Source organism: Panthera tigris, chromosome B2, assembly GCF_018350195.1.
Source record: "Panthera tigris isolate Pti1 chromosome B2, P.tigris_Pti1_mat1.1, whole genome shotgun sequence".
Lineage (NCBI taxonomy): Eukaryota > Metazoa > Chordata > Mammalia > Carnivora > Felidae > Panthera > Panthera tigris.
In genome coordinates, this window is record NC_056664.1 from 76,307,695 (window position 1) to 76,324,361 (window position 16,667).

The 16,667-nt window shown below is 45.5% G+C and overlaps 1 protein-coding gene across 1 annotated transcript in view; it reads left to right on the forward strand.

Annotated features, from left to right (window-relative positions):
- Positions 1 to 217: 217 nt before the first annotated feature.
- The window catches only part of NT5E (5'-nucleotidase ecto), a 49,474-nt gene continuing 33,024 nt past the window's right edge, over positions 218 to 16,667 (forward strand). The window contains exon 1 of the mRNA XM_007076939.2: positions 218 to 627. Coding sequence (XP_007077001.2) covers positions 289 to 627 — 339 coding nt within the window. The 5' untranslated portion in view covers positions 218 to 288. The remainder of the gene's footprint in view (positions 628 to 16,667) is intronic.

Here is a 16,667-nt window from a genome sequence, read left to right on the forward strand (position 1 = left end):
GCATCGGGGCCGGCGGCCCGCTCCCAGCCGGGAACAACCTCCCTACTGTTCCTGCCGGCAGCGGGTGCCAGCCGCCAGCCCGGGCGCGCCCCGGCCTCCCCGGGTGCCAGGGTCGGATCGGGTGACCGCGCGGGCGTGAGCCCGGCGGTGGGGCCGGCCTCCGGGCCGAGGGAAGCCCGCCCCCGCCCCGCCCAGCCCCGCCGGCAAGGGCGCCCAGCTCCAGCTCCCGCCGCCACTCGCTGCCGCTCGCCCGGCCCGTCCGCACTCCCCGCTCCCCGCGCCGCAGCCATGGGCCTCGGAGCCTCACGGGCGCCGGCGCTGCGGCTCCTCGCGCTGGGCGCGCTGCTGTGGCCGGCGGCCGGCGCCTGGGAACTCACCATCCTGCACACCAACGACGTGCACAGCCGGCTGGAGCAGACGAGCGAGGACTCCAGCAAGTGCGTCAACGCCAGCCGCTGCGTGGGCGGCGTGGCGCGCCTCTTCACCAAGGTGCAGCAGATCCGGCGCGCCGAGCCGCACGTGCTGCTGCTCGACGCCGGCGACCAGTACCAGGGCACCATCTGGTTCACCGTGTACAAGGGCGCCGAGGTGGCGCACTTCATGAACGCCCTGCGCTACGATGCCATGGTAAGAGGGCGCCTTGTTAGCGGGGAGGCTGGGGAGCCCTGGGGTGGGAGTCCCGAACCGAGAGGGAACCCAGTGCGGAGGAGCAGCGGACGGCGGGGCACCGAGTGGCCGGCCCGGAACAGGACGCAGAGCGCTGTGGGGAGAAAGCGACGCTCCCGCCGGCGTGCCGGGTAGATACAGACATAGAAGTCCTTTGGATGATTCTTTTTAAATGGATTGATGCGTTTGAGTCCCCCCCCCCACTGGGGGGGGGCATTTAGAGGAGAGGGACACAGCCGTACCTCCCAGGGGAGTCAGCTGGGGTACATGGGAGCAGTGGCAGTTATCCAAAGCCAGGGTCAGGAGTAGGATGTTTTTTTTCGTTTTTATTGGAAGGAAAACTCAACTCAAAGAGGTTGGGTACAGTGCCCTGGTCATGGGCTCCAAAAGGGAAACAAGATAAGAATGGATTGCAGATCCCTTTGATGTTGGAGCTTGAGCCCGATTAAGCTCACAAGCTTGGGGTAGATTCCTGGTGCAACTACCTTCTGTGTGCGAGTTATTTACTGTCTCTCGGGGCCTCAGTTCCAGCCTTTATAAAATGGGGAGAATAATTGTATCTGCCTCAGAGGGTTGACTGGCACATGGTGTGGCCTCTGTAAATGTTACTTTTATTACCAGACACTACTCTATATTTTTTTTTAACAGAAGAAAGAAACTTCCAGAGAGACCCAAAATGCTGGAGCCCTGGGGTTTCAGAGGATTTCAATAAAATCGCTTTGGCAGCAGAGATATAGGAAGGGAATCCAACTTAAGAGATGAGGCACTCTTAAAACATGTGCAAGAGTTTTAAATCCAAGCTCCCAAATGCTCTGTTAAAGGCAATGCCTTACTTCTTGGACTCAATTCTAGAAAATGAGCAGGGAGGGGTTTCACAGTAATAAATATGCCCAAAACATATATCTGGTTTATTTTTTTTAATCAAACTACCACCCAACTTTAACCCTGTGTAAAATCCTAGACTAAAGGGATTCTGTGGAGTAACTGGTGATAAGAAATCTTAAGAGCTTTATAAGAAGGAGAACAAAGCAGGGAAATCTGTGGAGCCCACATACAGGGAAAGGAAGGAGAGGTGTGGTCCAGGCTGGGATACAGAGGGCTAACAATACACTTGGTATGAGAAGAGCACAGAAGTTATTTTTTCTCTGGAAACGTGGAGAGAGGAAGATGGGAAAAGATGATAAGGTAGAGCTGTTTGGCTTTTTTCTGCCAAAAAGAAAGCTCATTTCAGAGAGGTGAGAGATGGGCAGAGAGCTCCTCTCCATTCTGATTGTTGGTCATAAGGTTATCACGGTCACTGAAAGCACAACAATTCAAACAGAGCCCTAAGCCCCGCAAGTCCACAGATGGAGTGGGGGCGGCTCACCAGCATCTGTCTGGACTCCACAGAAGAATGATGGGTCTCAAGAACCCTGTATGGTCTCTTAGCGTTGGTATTTCCACAGCCCAACCTACCTGGTGTTTTGTGTGCGATGCTGACAGAATAAATATTTATTGAATTGAATTGTTAACTAGTCTACGTCTTCATTTCCTCCCAGAAGTGAAAATAAACATTATGTGAGTTTGTTTTGATATCATGTGAACCACAATTCTCAACTTTTTTTCTTGTGGCATCCTTTTCTCCATGGCTATGTAAACTCCTTTAGGTGGAAAAAAAAAATGGAGAATTCCTAGTTTTCCCTAATACTAATGTTTTCCTCTTTAAGTCAAATTGATCCCATGATATTAATCACCATATCAAGTATTTATGATAGAACTCTGGCTGAGGCTGGAACCATTTTCTGCAAGTTACAGCGGTTCACCACTGGAAATTATTTAGAATGCTTTTTGTTGGATGCAATAATTTTAAGTTTTACTCAGAATCATTGGACTGGGGCCTGAGGAAAAATAAGCTACTATATGTTAACAGGAGATAAAATGGGGGAAGGCTGATGGCCATGTTCCTGATAGTATCTCATCAGGACTTACTCTGCAGTTGTGGGGTTTGACAAACATGATTTGACCTGCATAAAATTCTAGTCTTGTTATGCTTGTTATGCTTGTTAGCATGTGATAAGGAGATTTTTCACTGTCATTTTTTGTTTATATTATTCTACTCTCAGGGAATTTATTGCTGTTCTGTTATAAATGTTCCCTCACTCCACCCACTCACCTTCCACATGTTAAATCCCAGAAAGCTGGAGATTTAGGGTAGGATGGAAAAGAGTCGTTCAGGGGCATTTCCAGTTCTCTAGAAACTGTACTTGGTTAGAGGAGCCACGTCTAAGGACTCAAGAGTATAGAGGGCAAAGAGGAAGCTACTAGAATCTAGCTCAACCCCAGGAGTTCCCTAGAGCAGGAGCCTCTGAAGAGGTGTTGACTTTCTAGACCTGTGTGTCCCAGCCAGAGCTGCTGGAACAGTTTTCATACCTCTGGAGGGCCTGGGGCAAGCCTGGAAACCTCCTAAACCCAGCTGCTGGGCAGAAAGTTCTAGAGGGAGAATGTCAGAAGCCACTAGTTGGCTAGCTGTCTCCATGGAAGGATTAGTGCCCCTGAAGGCATGAGGAAGACAAAGTGGATGCAGTCACAGTGTGAGCTTGGCTGGGGTACTTTCTCTGAGCCCCCTGTTCCCTGACTGTAAAACAAGAGGGATAACTCCCACCCCCGTGTCGGATTTCTGTGAACAGTACGTAAGACAAGTGTAAAAATCCCTAGCACCCTGTTGGGTCATAGTAAGTCCTCAGTAAAGGTTACTTCTTGATGTGCTGCCAGGAAGCAAACAAAACAATGGAAGGTTTGGGTTTACAGTGTTAGTTTATCCGATTCCGACTGCCTGGCACACTCTACCATCCCTCCTCTGCCCCCTCCACTGTCTTTCCTAAGCCCCATTTTCTAAACTATTTTACTCGTCGAGTGGACTTTGAACCACCTCCCCCCAAAGCACACAATCTGAGGGGTTCATGCCCTGAGGTGGGCTTCCTGCCTTCAGAGTGGGCTGTGAGGAAATAGCTTCAGTGGAGAAGGGCAGCCTCCTTTGTAGCCGGCCTGCTTCTGAGGTGCTTGCCCCTGCATCCAACTTTCTGTTTGAAAGACTGCAGCTGAAGCCTTAGCAAACGGCCCCTTGGTGCCTGAGCCAGCCGGCAGGGTGGGGACTGGGGCCCCTGCCTTTAACTCTCCCAGCGGACCTCTAATCAAATCGCTTCTCATCAACATTCCCCACCTCCTACATGGGCAGCCATTCTGTTTGATGTTCATGTTTTGTTCCTGTGTGTACTTCCAGAACCTTTATTATAGTTAAGGTTCTTTTCTTTTTTCAAGTATTTATTTGTTTTGGGGAGAGTACATGCGGGAGAGGGGCAGAGAGAGGGGGGACGAGAGAGGATCTGAAGTGGGCTCTGTGCTGACAGGCTGACAGCAGAGGCAGATGTGGGGCTCGACCTCACCAACCAGAGATCATGAGCTGAGCCGATGTCGGACATTCAACCTACTGAGCCACCCATGTGCCCATATATATAGTTAGGGTTGTTATGTTTTAAATATATAACTATGTATTATATATATAGTTTATATATAAATATGTAATTTATATAACTCCTCCTGTTGCTCAGCTCATTCTGTTTCTTGCTTTTGCCCTAAACTGGTTGTGTGGGTTTTTGTTTTAGTTTTATCTGAGTATCCTTGACACACAATGTTACATTAGTTTCAAGTTACAAGGTAGTGATTGGACAAGTTTATGCCATTCTGCTGTACTCACGAATGTAGCTACCATCTGTCATCATACAACCATGCAACACTGTTACAATGTCATTGACTGTAGTCCTTATGCTGTGCCTTGTATTCCTGTAACTTCATTCCATAACTGGAAGCCTGTTTTCCCACTCCCCCTTGCCCATTTTGCCCAACCCCATACTCCTTTCCTCTGGCAACCAATGGTTTGTTCTCTGTACTTATAGGTCTGATTCTGCTTTTTTAAACTGGTTGTTTTCACTTTGTCCATGTCATCCTGTGTCTGCTGTGTACTGTGCTCCACAGAGATCTCTGTACATTTTACTATCTGCTCTTTGGTGACGGTTTTGGAGATGGCACCAGTTATGCTGCAGTTACACAAATAGGCTGCTCTGAATAGCTTCCTCCACTTCCTGCCTAGGAGGATTTCTTTGGGATCCATACCCCACGGTAGAATTGCTGGTCCCAGGGATGTGTATCCTTACATCTAAAGACTGCCAGATTGCTTTCCTGTGGGACTGGCATGCTCTACTCTCCCTGATCTCTACACCCACACAGATGTGAATCCCCAAATCCTTACTCCTATCTTGAAGCATTCATTATCCAGCTTTCCAGTAGGTATGAAATGTCATCTCATTCGATCTTGTATTTTTCCAATAACTGCGGACTTTGGTATATTCACTTTTGAGGTTTTCTCCTCCCTATTGCATGTTCACTTCATTTGCTCTTTTTTAAACATTAGGTTTACTCTATTTTTCCTGATTTTCAGGAGTTCTAGGTATTGATCTGTGACCAATTTTATCTTCTGATTATGTGTGTTAACTCAATCCTTCATTGAACAGAAATCCTTCATTTGGTATAATCAAATTAATCTCTGTCTCCCTTTTTTTTTTTTTGCCTTGTGATTTGTGCTTTTGAAAGTTTACATAAGAGTTTATTAATTTGGTGAGGCGCCTGGGTGGGTGGCTCAGAAGGTTAAGCATCCAAGTCTTGAACTCAGCTCAGGTCATGATCTCATGGTTCATGAGTTTGAGACCTGCATCAGGCTCTGCGCTGGCAATGCAGAGCCTGCTTGGGACTCTTTCTCTCTCTCCCTGTCTCTTTGCCCCTCCCCTGCTCATGTGCATACTCTCTCTCAAAAGAAATAAATAAACAGTTTTAAAAAGAGTTTATTAATTTTATTAATTTGAAGCTTATCATCTCCAGCACTCATCACCAGAAATTCAGACATTGGTACTGTTCTCTCTACCTTTTAAGCAATAATAAATTTGTGACCTGGGGCTATGCCATTCACCTGTCTGGATCACCACTTCCTCATCTATAAAATAAGAGGTTTGATCCACCTCATCTCTGAGGTTCCACACAATTCTAAACACATTGATTCAATTTCAGTTCAGTGAAATGTTTTGATTCAACGAAGGGGCAGGCAGATGGGACAGAGGTGCAGAGGCAGGAATTGCAGGAATCTGCAAGATTCTGGACCAGAACTGAGGAGGCAGGAGTCATGGGAGATGAGCTTTTATACAGCTTAATGGCCATCTGAAAAGTTTGGGCTCTCCTCTTTTGTCACACCAGGGTGGGGGCTGGGGGCACTGGAGGTTTCTGAGTAGAAGGCAACTGTGGTATAAAAAAAACAAAACAAAAAAAAACAGATATTTCATCTTTATTCCAGTTCCTGGCATACAGCTCCCAAAACCTTTGGAATCCCCTGAGTGAGGAGAGCCTGTTGTATGCTAATGAGATGACTGCTGGCTGGGGACTACTAGATAGCTTCAGAAAAAGGACTGGCAGTCAGAAAATCCAAGGCATGAATAGAGAATTGGAACTTTCAGTCTCCCCTCAACCTCCTGGGAGGGGAGACGGGTGAGAGGTTGAGTTAATCAGCAATGGCCAATAATTTAATCAATCATGCCTATGTGACAAACCCCCCTAAATGCTGGGGTTCAGAGAGCTTCTAGTTTGGTGAACACACTGAGGTACTGGGAGGGAGGTGTGCCCAGAGAGGGCATGGAAGCTCTACACACCCCCTGGCCCCCTGCATGCCTTGCCCTATGCATGTTGTCTGCTTGGCTGTCCCTCAGTTGTATCCTTTATAATATACCAGTAATAGTAACTAAAGCACTTCCCTGACTTCTTTGAGTTTTATCCAACCTGTGGAGGAGGTCCGTCAAATCCCTAGTTTATAGCTGGTTGGTCAGAAGTAGAGGTGCCCAGGACTGGCAGCTGGCACCTGAAGTGAAGGCCGTCCTGTAGCACTGAGCCCTTGTACTGGTGAGGTCTGGTGCTCATTCCAGGTAGATAGTGGCAGACTTGAACCGAATTGTTGGGCACCCAGTCTGTAACCCCAGAGAACTGGAGAATTGGTTGATGTGAGGGAAAAAAACTGTCAGTGGCATAGGGAAGTCACAGTTTTAGAAGATGAGCAGAAATGGATGGGAGAGAGAAGACCCCCCCCCCACCCAGAAAGAGGATGGAGAAGAGGCTGGGCAGCAGTCTAGGGTGAAGTGGTCACTGAACTGTGATGGGGGGAGAAAGGCTGAGTCCATGGGAAGGCTTCAGCAGGCAGGCAGGATGGCATGGGGCCAAGAGAGTAAACTCTGGGGTGACCGCCTGGGATCAAGTCCCCTCTCTGTGGACTGACAGCAGGTTATTTCATCTCTTGAAGCCTCCATTTCCACATGCTTAAGATGGGTGTGATGATAGTCTTCACCACATGGGTTGTTGTGGGGTTGAAAGGACATGGTGGCACACGGGAGGCGCTTAGCATGACGTCGGCTCTCGGTAAGGTGTTAGGAAGTGCTGGCGGTGCTCACCTTCTGTTGGCAGGGGTGACTCAGGAGAGGGTGTAATCAAAAGATGACTAAGAGGGTTCAGGCCAGGGGCACTGGGAGTCAGCAGTTTGACACTACCACACGGGAGCACGGACTCTTCTACTGAACCTTACCCCCTGACAGCTGAAGCCTGCTATTTACCGCACAGAATTGCAGTCTAAAGGCTTCTCCTGAGGTGATTGGACAGGACTGGACCCTGTGGCCTGTGGCAGACAGGGGCCATGGAAAGAGATTTGGACGAGACATCACCACACCCAGGTTTTACTGCTTGTCTCTTCCCACTCATTAGCTATGTGAGTTTGGCCACCGGATTCCTCATCTGTAGGATGGGGGACTGGAGGGGGTGGTCTGTTACATGTCACTCCTCAGCAGCTCAGGCCCTGCCCAGACCTCCGTCTTGCTTCAAATCTGCTAGTGTAACTTGGTTTGTCCCAGAACTTAATTTTACATACAAGTCTCAGTTTGAGTGACACCTCTCTTAGGTCTCTGTCACAGTTGCTGTTACGACAGCTATTTCCTTGTGGAGAGATGGATTGGGTCTTCTCCCACGTACCTTGAGTTGGCAACTGTTTCCAGATAGAGGTTCACAGGATTTGGATGGAACATTACTCTATATGTAATAGAAGGTGATGGCCTAAGGAACGGTAGGGTGATGAGCCCAGTTTCAAGCCTGTTGTCTTTGAGGCTCATTTATTCATTCACTCCACAAATACTCACTAAGAACTGCGTGCGCCAGGCTCTCTGCTAAGTGCCAAGGACAGCGGATCAGACCTGCTAGGGAGAAACCTGCTATTCAGTGGATAGAGGGGCAGTGCCCTTTTGAGCCCTTGTTGACCACATAGGCTGAGCAAGACCTATGAAGGTGGGGCATAAGCAAAGCAAAGCAAAAATGACTGAAATTCTAACACCTGAGCATGGGAGTTCAGGAACCAAAATCTGGTCTGCAGAAGACACAACGTCAAGCCTTAATTTATGTGTCACAGATGCCCAAATGGATGATTGCCATGTTTCCTCTTCTCCACAGAAAACTAATCCCTAAGCAAGGGGGAAGTCACCTTATATTCAGGTGCTTACAAAGTCTCTCACATCAAAGAAACTTTCAGAATTATTTTATCTTCTATAGCAAACCCATGTCCAGGAAAGACAAATTAACAATGCTAATTTGGAAAGTTTGAAAGAGGTATACTGATGACAATGGTTTTGTTGTTGTTGTTGTTTAAGGCAAAGTAAGTTAGTAGCTATTCATAGAGCTCAGACCTCAGAAGTTTTGAGAGTCTGGGTGGTTGTTGATCCCCAAGCCTCAGTGATGTCAGTGGCCCCCACTCCATCCTGTGGCTGTGGTCATGGCCTTTCTACTTCCTCTCTTCCAGAGTGAGTTCTACACCAGAGCTGGGCGGGGTGGGACCGGCCTCAAACACAGAGGGAGGAAGCAAAGGCGGTTTCTTTGCTCATCTTGTCCTTGTTCTGGCCTCTGTGTTTACCCAACTGAAAATTGGAAAACAAACAAAAAGAAACAAATCACACAGTGAGCTGGAAGCTTTCTGCTCTTCAGTTACAGATACATCTGAATACTGTGTGAACTCCTTCAGTGTCTTTTCTTCAACCACATAACTAGAATTTGAAAATTCTCTGACACCTCTTTTCCCTCACTTGAATAATCGATTCCATATATAATCCACACATTAGCTAGAGCCCTCTAGCCCCTCAGAGATATAGTTAAACCTGCATGGAAGTCCATCAGTCGAATAGATAATTCTAAATGTAATGCTGATATATGTATTTTGCACATAGAGAGTTCGTAAATTTTTCCATCTGATGTGGGAAATGGGAAATGCTGTCTGTTCAGTACCTGTTCATTCATTCAGTCAACAAACATTGAAGTGCACGTAAGCTGGGCCGTGCCCCAGGATCTTTTCTGTCATTTAGTCAGAGGCCACATTCACCTGCCAGGACCACCATGACCTGGCCCATGGCTAAGGGGCCAGGGAGAGCACAACCCAACACCGGAAATGGTCCACAACTCCAGAAATGTATCAACTAAACCAAACCGAATTTGTAGTCCTCTCCTCTTAAAGTCCTTGTTGAGTTTCCCTGAGTGATCGGCAACTGAGCCCCATTGTGTAATAGGTCAGGCTCTCCCCTCAATCCTTAGATGAGAGGGTGTGCTGCTGCCTCCAGTCCTTAATGAGATGAGCTAGTGTGTCAATGATTAGCTGAATACAGATGTTGTGGATTTCTGACAAATGGCTTTTTGACTTTATTACAGTTGATTTCTGTGGATTAAAACAATTAATTTTCTTCTGTGTCATGCATACCGCGCTGCCCTTAAATCAATTATTTCCTTCCTTTTTCTTCTAACATCATGTTTAAGCCTCTTGTCTTCACTTAGAAGATTTGACTACCTCAGCCCTCATGTTTTCATTGCCTCACTTGTGTGTACAGTTGCAGCCACTTGCCTGTGAGCTTCCCCTAACTGGTGCCGGAGAGGTAAAGCTCCCACTCTGAGCGCCTTTGGTCCTGAGCGGGCAGCCTGTGCCCATGTCTTTGCTGGGCTGTTTCACAAACACCCCTGTCTGTGGTTCCCACATGTCTTATGTATGCACAGATGGATGCGTGGATGCATGCGCTCATGTCTTGCCCTCTCCCTGTCTGTCTTCTCAGCTTCCTGAGGACAAGGACTTCCTGGGGCCTTGTTGCTTGACACTCTAGAACCCTGTAAGAAGCCAGTTGAATGATACCCATCCCTTCCAGGTATTTACATTAGTGGCAGTTTGACAGAATGGTTAAGGCCCTGGATGCTTAAGCCTCGCTACCTTTGTTCAGACCTCAGCTCTGTCACTTGCTAGTTGTGAGAGCCCTGTGCCTCCATTTCCCCATCTAGGAAAAGGGCAAATAATAGCACCTACCTAATAACATAAGAACTAAATAAGTTAATATGTGAATAGGGCTGGACTACGTAGCATGAAGATCTTAACTATTAACATTTCTTTTTGTCCTATTTTTTGTGTTTAAAAAAAACTTTCTTGAAATTTCCCTTATGTCAAATCATTAGTAATTTTTATAGTCCTCTGTGAACAAAGCTGAGGCTCTGAAATATCCCCTTACTAATTCAGACATAGGCATCCTTTGATAGTTGGGTATCCTCAGCAGATTTCCAATAGAAAGAGACTCTAAAAAGTTCCATTTTCTCCCTAACTGCCATCATGAAATCTAAATAATGTTCTCATGTACATACATAAGACACAGAACAGTTCAACCAACTTAAAAAAAAAAAATCTTCATTCACAAAGGCCAGTAAGATATTAGTGGAAATCTAAATTTAAAATAGAAAATGAGGGGCGCTTGGGTGGCTCAGTCGGATGAGTGACCAGCTCAGGTCATGATCTTACGGTTTGTGAGTTAGAGCCCCATATTGGGCTCTGCGCTGACAGTGTGCAGAGATTCTGCCCTCTCTCTACCCCTCACCTGCTCGCTCTCTATCTCTCTCCCAAAAATAAGTAAAAACAAACTAAAACACACGCGCGCGCGCACACACACACACACACACACACACAGAATGAAAACAAGGGAACCAGGCCAATTGCCCTGAGAGGGTCAGCCAGGAATGGTAATGCAGTTGGCTAAGCTTCCAAGCAACTTGATTTCTCTCATTTCACAAAATATTGTGTAATAAGTATTAACCAAGTTGTAAAAAATAAAATCCTGCCTTGCTCTGAAAAGTTTTAATGGCTCACGTACCAAATCAGAGAGTAAGGTGGAGCCCATTTAAATGGACAGGTGGAGTGGGTGGTTTTATCATTCATTCAGTAAACATCTGCTGGGCACTGGTGCCAGGCATTCATCCAGTGTCACCAAGGATGCAGGGATAGTCAATGCCACTCTTGTCTGTGGGAGAAAGATGTGTGAGCAGACAGCCACAGCAAGGTCATGTATTCTCAGAGCTGTGCATGCAAGGTATGTCAGAGTGTGGTATCTACAGTGGAGGTGCCACGGAAGTCTTCACAAGGAGATCACACTTGAGCAGCATCTAAGGCATCTCATTGAGTGTGGGTGGTTTAGTGTTCCTGGAACTGAGCGCATCTGAAGTTTGGCAGAAGAAATGAACCAGCTCAGGGAGATCAGGATTTCAGTGGGAGGTAGGAGGCCTTGGAGTGACCTTGGAGGGACTCAAAGCAGGGGCTAGAAGCAGTTGTACGCGCATTTTCAGAAATGCATTCTGATGGCCTGCCGTGGCAGGAGGTTTGTGAGCCTGGTGGCCAGGAGGCTGACTTGAAGACTCCAGAAAGGTGTGGGTGAGAAGTGAGGAGGCAGAGGGGGCAGTGGGAATGTGGTAGAGAAGACCACCTGAGAGAGGATGGTGTAGGAGCAGAAGCAACAGTCCTTCCTGGCTGGTTGCCCGTGAGTGGGAAGCCAGGGGGACAAGGGGAGGGCTGCCCAGACATCTCTCTGCTTCTCTGGGTGTTCTTAGGAGTTGTAAAGGCTCTCTCCTAACCCTGGGACCATGTGCATCTTCACAGGTGTCTTATAGCCTTAATGGCAAGAAATGTCCTTCTCTGCAGGCCATCCACCTGGAGGGGACTCCTCAATGGCCAGCAGACAGGCAGGAGTGGGGAAGCATGGGGAGGGTGAAGGAGAAAGGACAGTAACCACCAGACTACTGCCAGACAGTTCCATACAATGTCCCCTGAAATAAGAAACAGGAAAGGGGAACAGGCCTCTGGGCCACTGGCCCTGTCCCAGTGGGCACGTTTTCAGTGTCTGTTGCCCACCTTGCCTAGCTTCAAGCCAGGCAAGCCTGAAATGGAGAGGAGGAGGAGTCATTTCAAATCTTGGAAAAAATCTGTATTTTCTTGTGGCACTTGGAATAAAAACTCTGCTTCAGGTAGAGTCTGACCAAGGATGCTACACCAGGAGCTCGTCAGAACTGGGCCGCTGTGGCCTCTTCACAGCTTGATTTTGGGACATGCTGCCCAGTTGAGAATGCAGGCTTTGTGTGAGGTGACGCCTAACAGGTTCCTGGCCTGTGAGGCTTTCTCAACAACCAGGCATTTGCACCCTCCTTGCCTTCTATGGCCAAGTTTCCTGCTAAAATTACCACTCTGTGCCTGCTGTGACCATTCATCAGAGGCTTTCAAAACAGAGCTCTTTGCCAGTTTGGTACTAGAGGTCAGAGAGACTGCAGTTTCTCATTGCAGCACACACAAGACATGATGATGCTAGTACAGAATTCTAGGTTACATGGAGGAGGCTGCTGGTGGCAACGAGCAACAAGTCCAGCCTTGGAAATTACTTCTCTGTCACTTTCCTCCTCTCCTACCAGTTATTTATTTACTTGTTCATTTATTCAGTAAATATTTACCAAATATTACCCCTGTGTTAGGGACATTTTAAATGAAGTATGGGAGTCAATGCATATTGTTTAATAATGCATATTGTTTATCGCTTTGATCAATCAACTGTAAATGGACAGATCAGAAAGGGAAAATTTCTATCAAGACAGTATGGTATTGGTACATAGACAAATGTAACAGAATAGAGAACCCAGAATTGGACCCACAAATATATAGCCAACTAATCTTTGATGAAGTAGGAAAGAGTATCCAATGGAAAAAAGTCTCTTTACCAAATGGTGCTGGGAGACTGGACAGCAACGTGCAGAAGAACGAAATTAGACCACTCTCTTACACCACACACAAAAATAAGCTCAAAATGGATGAAAGACCTGAATGTGAGACAGGAAACCATCAAAATCCTAGAGGAGAAAACAGGCAACAACCTCTCTGACCTCGGCCGCAGCAACTTCTTACTCAACATGTCTCCAAAGGCAGGGGAAACAAAAGCAAAAATGAACTATTGGGACCTCATCAAGATAAAAATCTTCTGCACTGCAAAGGAAACAATCAAAACTAAAAGGCAACGGACAGAATGGGAAAGGATATTTGCAAGTGATCTATCAGACAAAGGGTTAGTATCCAAAATCTGTAAAGAACTTACCAAACTCTACACCTGAAAAACAAATAATCCAGTGAAGAAAAGGGCAGAAGACATGAATAGACACTTTACCAGAGAATATGTCCAGATGGCCCACAGTCACATGCTCATCACTCATCACAGGCTCAATATCACTCATCATCAGGGAAATACAAATCAAAACCACATTAAGATACCACCTCACACTGGTCAGAGTGGCTAAAATGAACAACTCAGGAAACAACAGATGTTGGCAAGGATGTGGAGAAACGGAAACCCTCTTGCACTGTTGGTGGGAATGCAAACTGGTGCAGCCACTCTGGAAAACAGAATGGAGGTTCCTCAAAAAATTAAAAATAGATCTACCCTATGACCCAGCAATAACACTGCTAGGAATTTACCCAAGGGGTACAGGAGTGCTGATGCATAGGGGCACTTGTACCCCAAAGTTTATAGCAGTGTATCAACAATAGCCAAATTATGGAAAGAGTCTAAATGTCCATCAACTGATGAACGGATAAAGATGTGGTTTATATATACTATGGAATACTGCTTGGCAATGAGAAAGAATGAAATCTTGCCATTTGCAACAATGTGGATGGAACTAGAGGGTATTATGCTAGGTGAAATAAGTCAGAGAAAGATATATGTTTTCGCTCATATGTGGATCTTGAGAAACTTAAAAGAAGACCATGGGGGAAGGGAAGGGAAGGGGAAAAAAGTTTCAAACAGAGAGGGAGGGAGGGAAACTACAAGAGACTCTTAAATACAGAGAGCAAACTGAGGGTTGATGGGGGAGGGTGGGGAAGAGGGGAAACTGGGTGATGGGCATTGAGGAGAGCACCTGTTGGGATGAGCACTGGGTGTTGTATGTAAGTGATGAATCATGGGAATCTACTCCCAAAGCCAAGAACACACTAGCCAACTTGACAATAAATTATATTTTTTAAGAAAAGGGCAGATTCTCCATAAAAGTAAAATATTCCAGAATAATGAAAGACCTTCATAGAAATCTGTCGGATGGCCACTGACTTCTGTGTCTCCTGCAGACGCTGAAGAAATCCTGGCATCAAGGCTCAGGCTGACACACTCCTACACCAAGGGCTTTCTTTCTCTTACTTTCACCCTGAGGAGTGTCATTATTTCTTCTGTTCATCCACTTACTCATACCAGTGCCTCAGTACCAATGGGCATATTTGTTTACGGGTGAAAGGAGGCAATGAATAAATAGCAGCACTTCCTAAGAAAAGCCTTAGGAAAGAAAAAACATGAAAGTTGGCATAGAGGACAGTGTGGTCAGGCAGCAGAGCATCAACGCTGAATTCAGTAGCAGATTCCAGCCACAATATACATGGAACAAACATGGGAAATAAAAGTCAGAAAGGATTCTTCCTTCTTTCTTTGAAAGCATTGCCTCTAACGTTTGTTACTCACTGAGGATATATTTTATTGTTGTTAGAAGTCAATAAATCAATTCTGCACATAATCATTAGGGCGAGCATGAAAAACAATTTCATCTCCAGTGCCAGCTGTAGTTGATTGACAGTAACTCCCTGTAGGGCTAAGGTAAGAAGGATTCTGAGGCTCAGTCCAAACCGAGTGGGAAAGGTCAATTAAGTTAATTAATTGGCATCTTTCATGGACAGAGGAAGAGGTAGGGGAGAAGGGGAGAATGGTATTATGATATGCATTTGTTTGCAGTGTATCCAAGAGACAGTAATTGAATGTTAGCTTAAATTCTGTTTAGCACACAGTGCATTTGGAAATAAAATGATAAGAGATGTAGTCACCTCATAATCACCTGAAAATAAGGAAATTGTTTACCCACAAAGGGAAGGTAGATTTGGGCCTGTATTCAGAATTCATGAGAATGATAACCGAAGTGTAGACACAAGCTTTCCCTCCGTCCTCACTGCAGGGTATTTTTAATAATCCAGGGAGAAACTTGGAGTCAGAAGTCTTAGAATATCTTCATTCTTTCAGTACTGCTTCATATGACCTGAAAATCTCTCTGGGCTTTATCTTTAGTCAACAGAATTTCTCCAAAGCCACTAGACTTTGACAAACTATCCACATCAAATGTAAATATTAACATACCCCTAAAGAAGATGTTAAATGAATCAGACTCTGTTCCTCAGAGTTAATTTAATAAGAGGATTTTGAATCAGATCTCTTCCTGTCCTTACATTTTCATTTGTTTTTAGCTTTAAATGGCAGCAGCATTTCAGGTGTTCAGGTGGTTGAACATGCTGGGCTGGGCTAGATGGAAAGTGAGGAAAGTTTTTTTCATGGAAGAGTAACAGTTTTTTTTTTTTCTTTTTTGTCTTTTTAAATAGTGTTTTAGGCCTCTTCTGCATGAAGAAAGCAGTGAGGGTGGGGAGCCAGGGCTAAACCAGGTGCACGCATTAAATTTCTCTGATTTCAATGGTGGAGGTCATTTTGTTAGGTTCAGCTCTCTTAAGTTACAGAAAAGTGCATTTGGTGAAATTTAATGTTTATGGTAAAAATATACAAGATTGTCAGATCTAGAATCAGTGAATGAATAGGGCTTGTAGACAAAGGAACCCAATATTAGAAATGCAATGTTTGGAAAGCAAAAATAAACGAGAGAAGGAGAAAGCATAAGAATATGATTTAGGTCAGGGCACCTGGGTGGCTTAGTCGGTTGAGCATCCGACTTCGCCTTAGGTCATGATCTCATGGTTCATGAGTTTGAGCCCCACATCAGGCTGTCTGCTGTCATTGCAGAGCCCACTTCAGATCCTCTGTACCACCCCCCACCCCCACTCCTGCTGTCTGTCTCTGTCTCTCAAAAATAAACAAACATTAAAACACTTTAAAAAATATGATTTGGGTCAGAAAAAACACTTGCCTGATGTGAGGATTATAGCAATAATAGCCGGTAACAGTTTAGCTCAGATCAGGATCTGTTGTTAAAGTCATGGGGGAGGCTGTGGGCAGAACAGCAAAAAAAAAAATGACAAGCGCACTTAAGGAGAGGGGTGGGAATATTTAGATAGGACCCAGAAAAGTGGAACAATACTGCAGTATGAATTTGCATAAATTCTCTTATGTGTGTGTTACAAATGCTCTGTAAGATGTAAAGGGACATGGATGTCTTTCATTGCTCTGAGTGCTCTTGGGCAGACTCTTCCTAAGGTATTTTCATGTTAATAAAAATTATAGAAATGAATAAGAATTTTTTTCTGTATGGTACATCTGTATTGTACTATAACATTGTGTGTTAGCTAACTGGAGTTAAAATTAAAACTTTAAAAAATCAATTTATTTAACACATTTCTTGAGCACCTGCTGTTTGCCTGCAGGGAGCGTGGTGTTCTCAAGCAAGTGGTATGATATTCCTTCTGAAGAGCTTATGAATGATGAACTTGTAGTGAATGCAATGGAGGAGAAATGGGTCGGAGAAAGTCATGGTGGGGAAATGAAAATATGAGTTTATAGGAAAGTAAGTATTTACAAAGGCAGTTTTCTGCA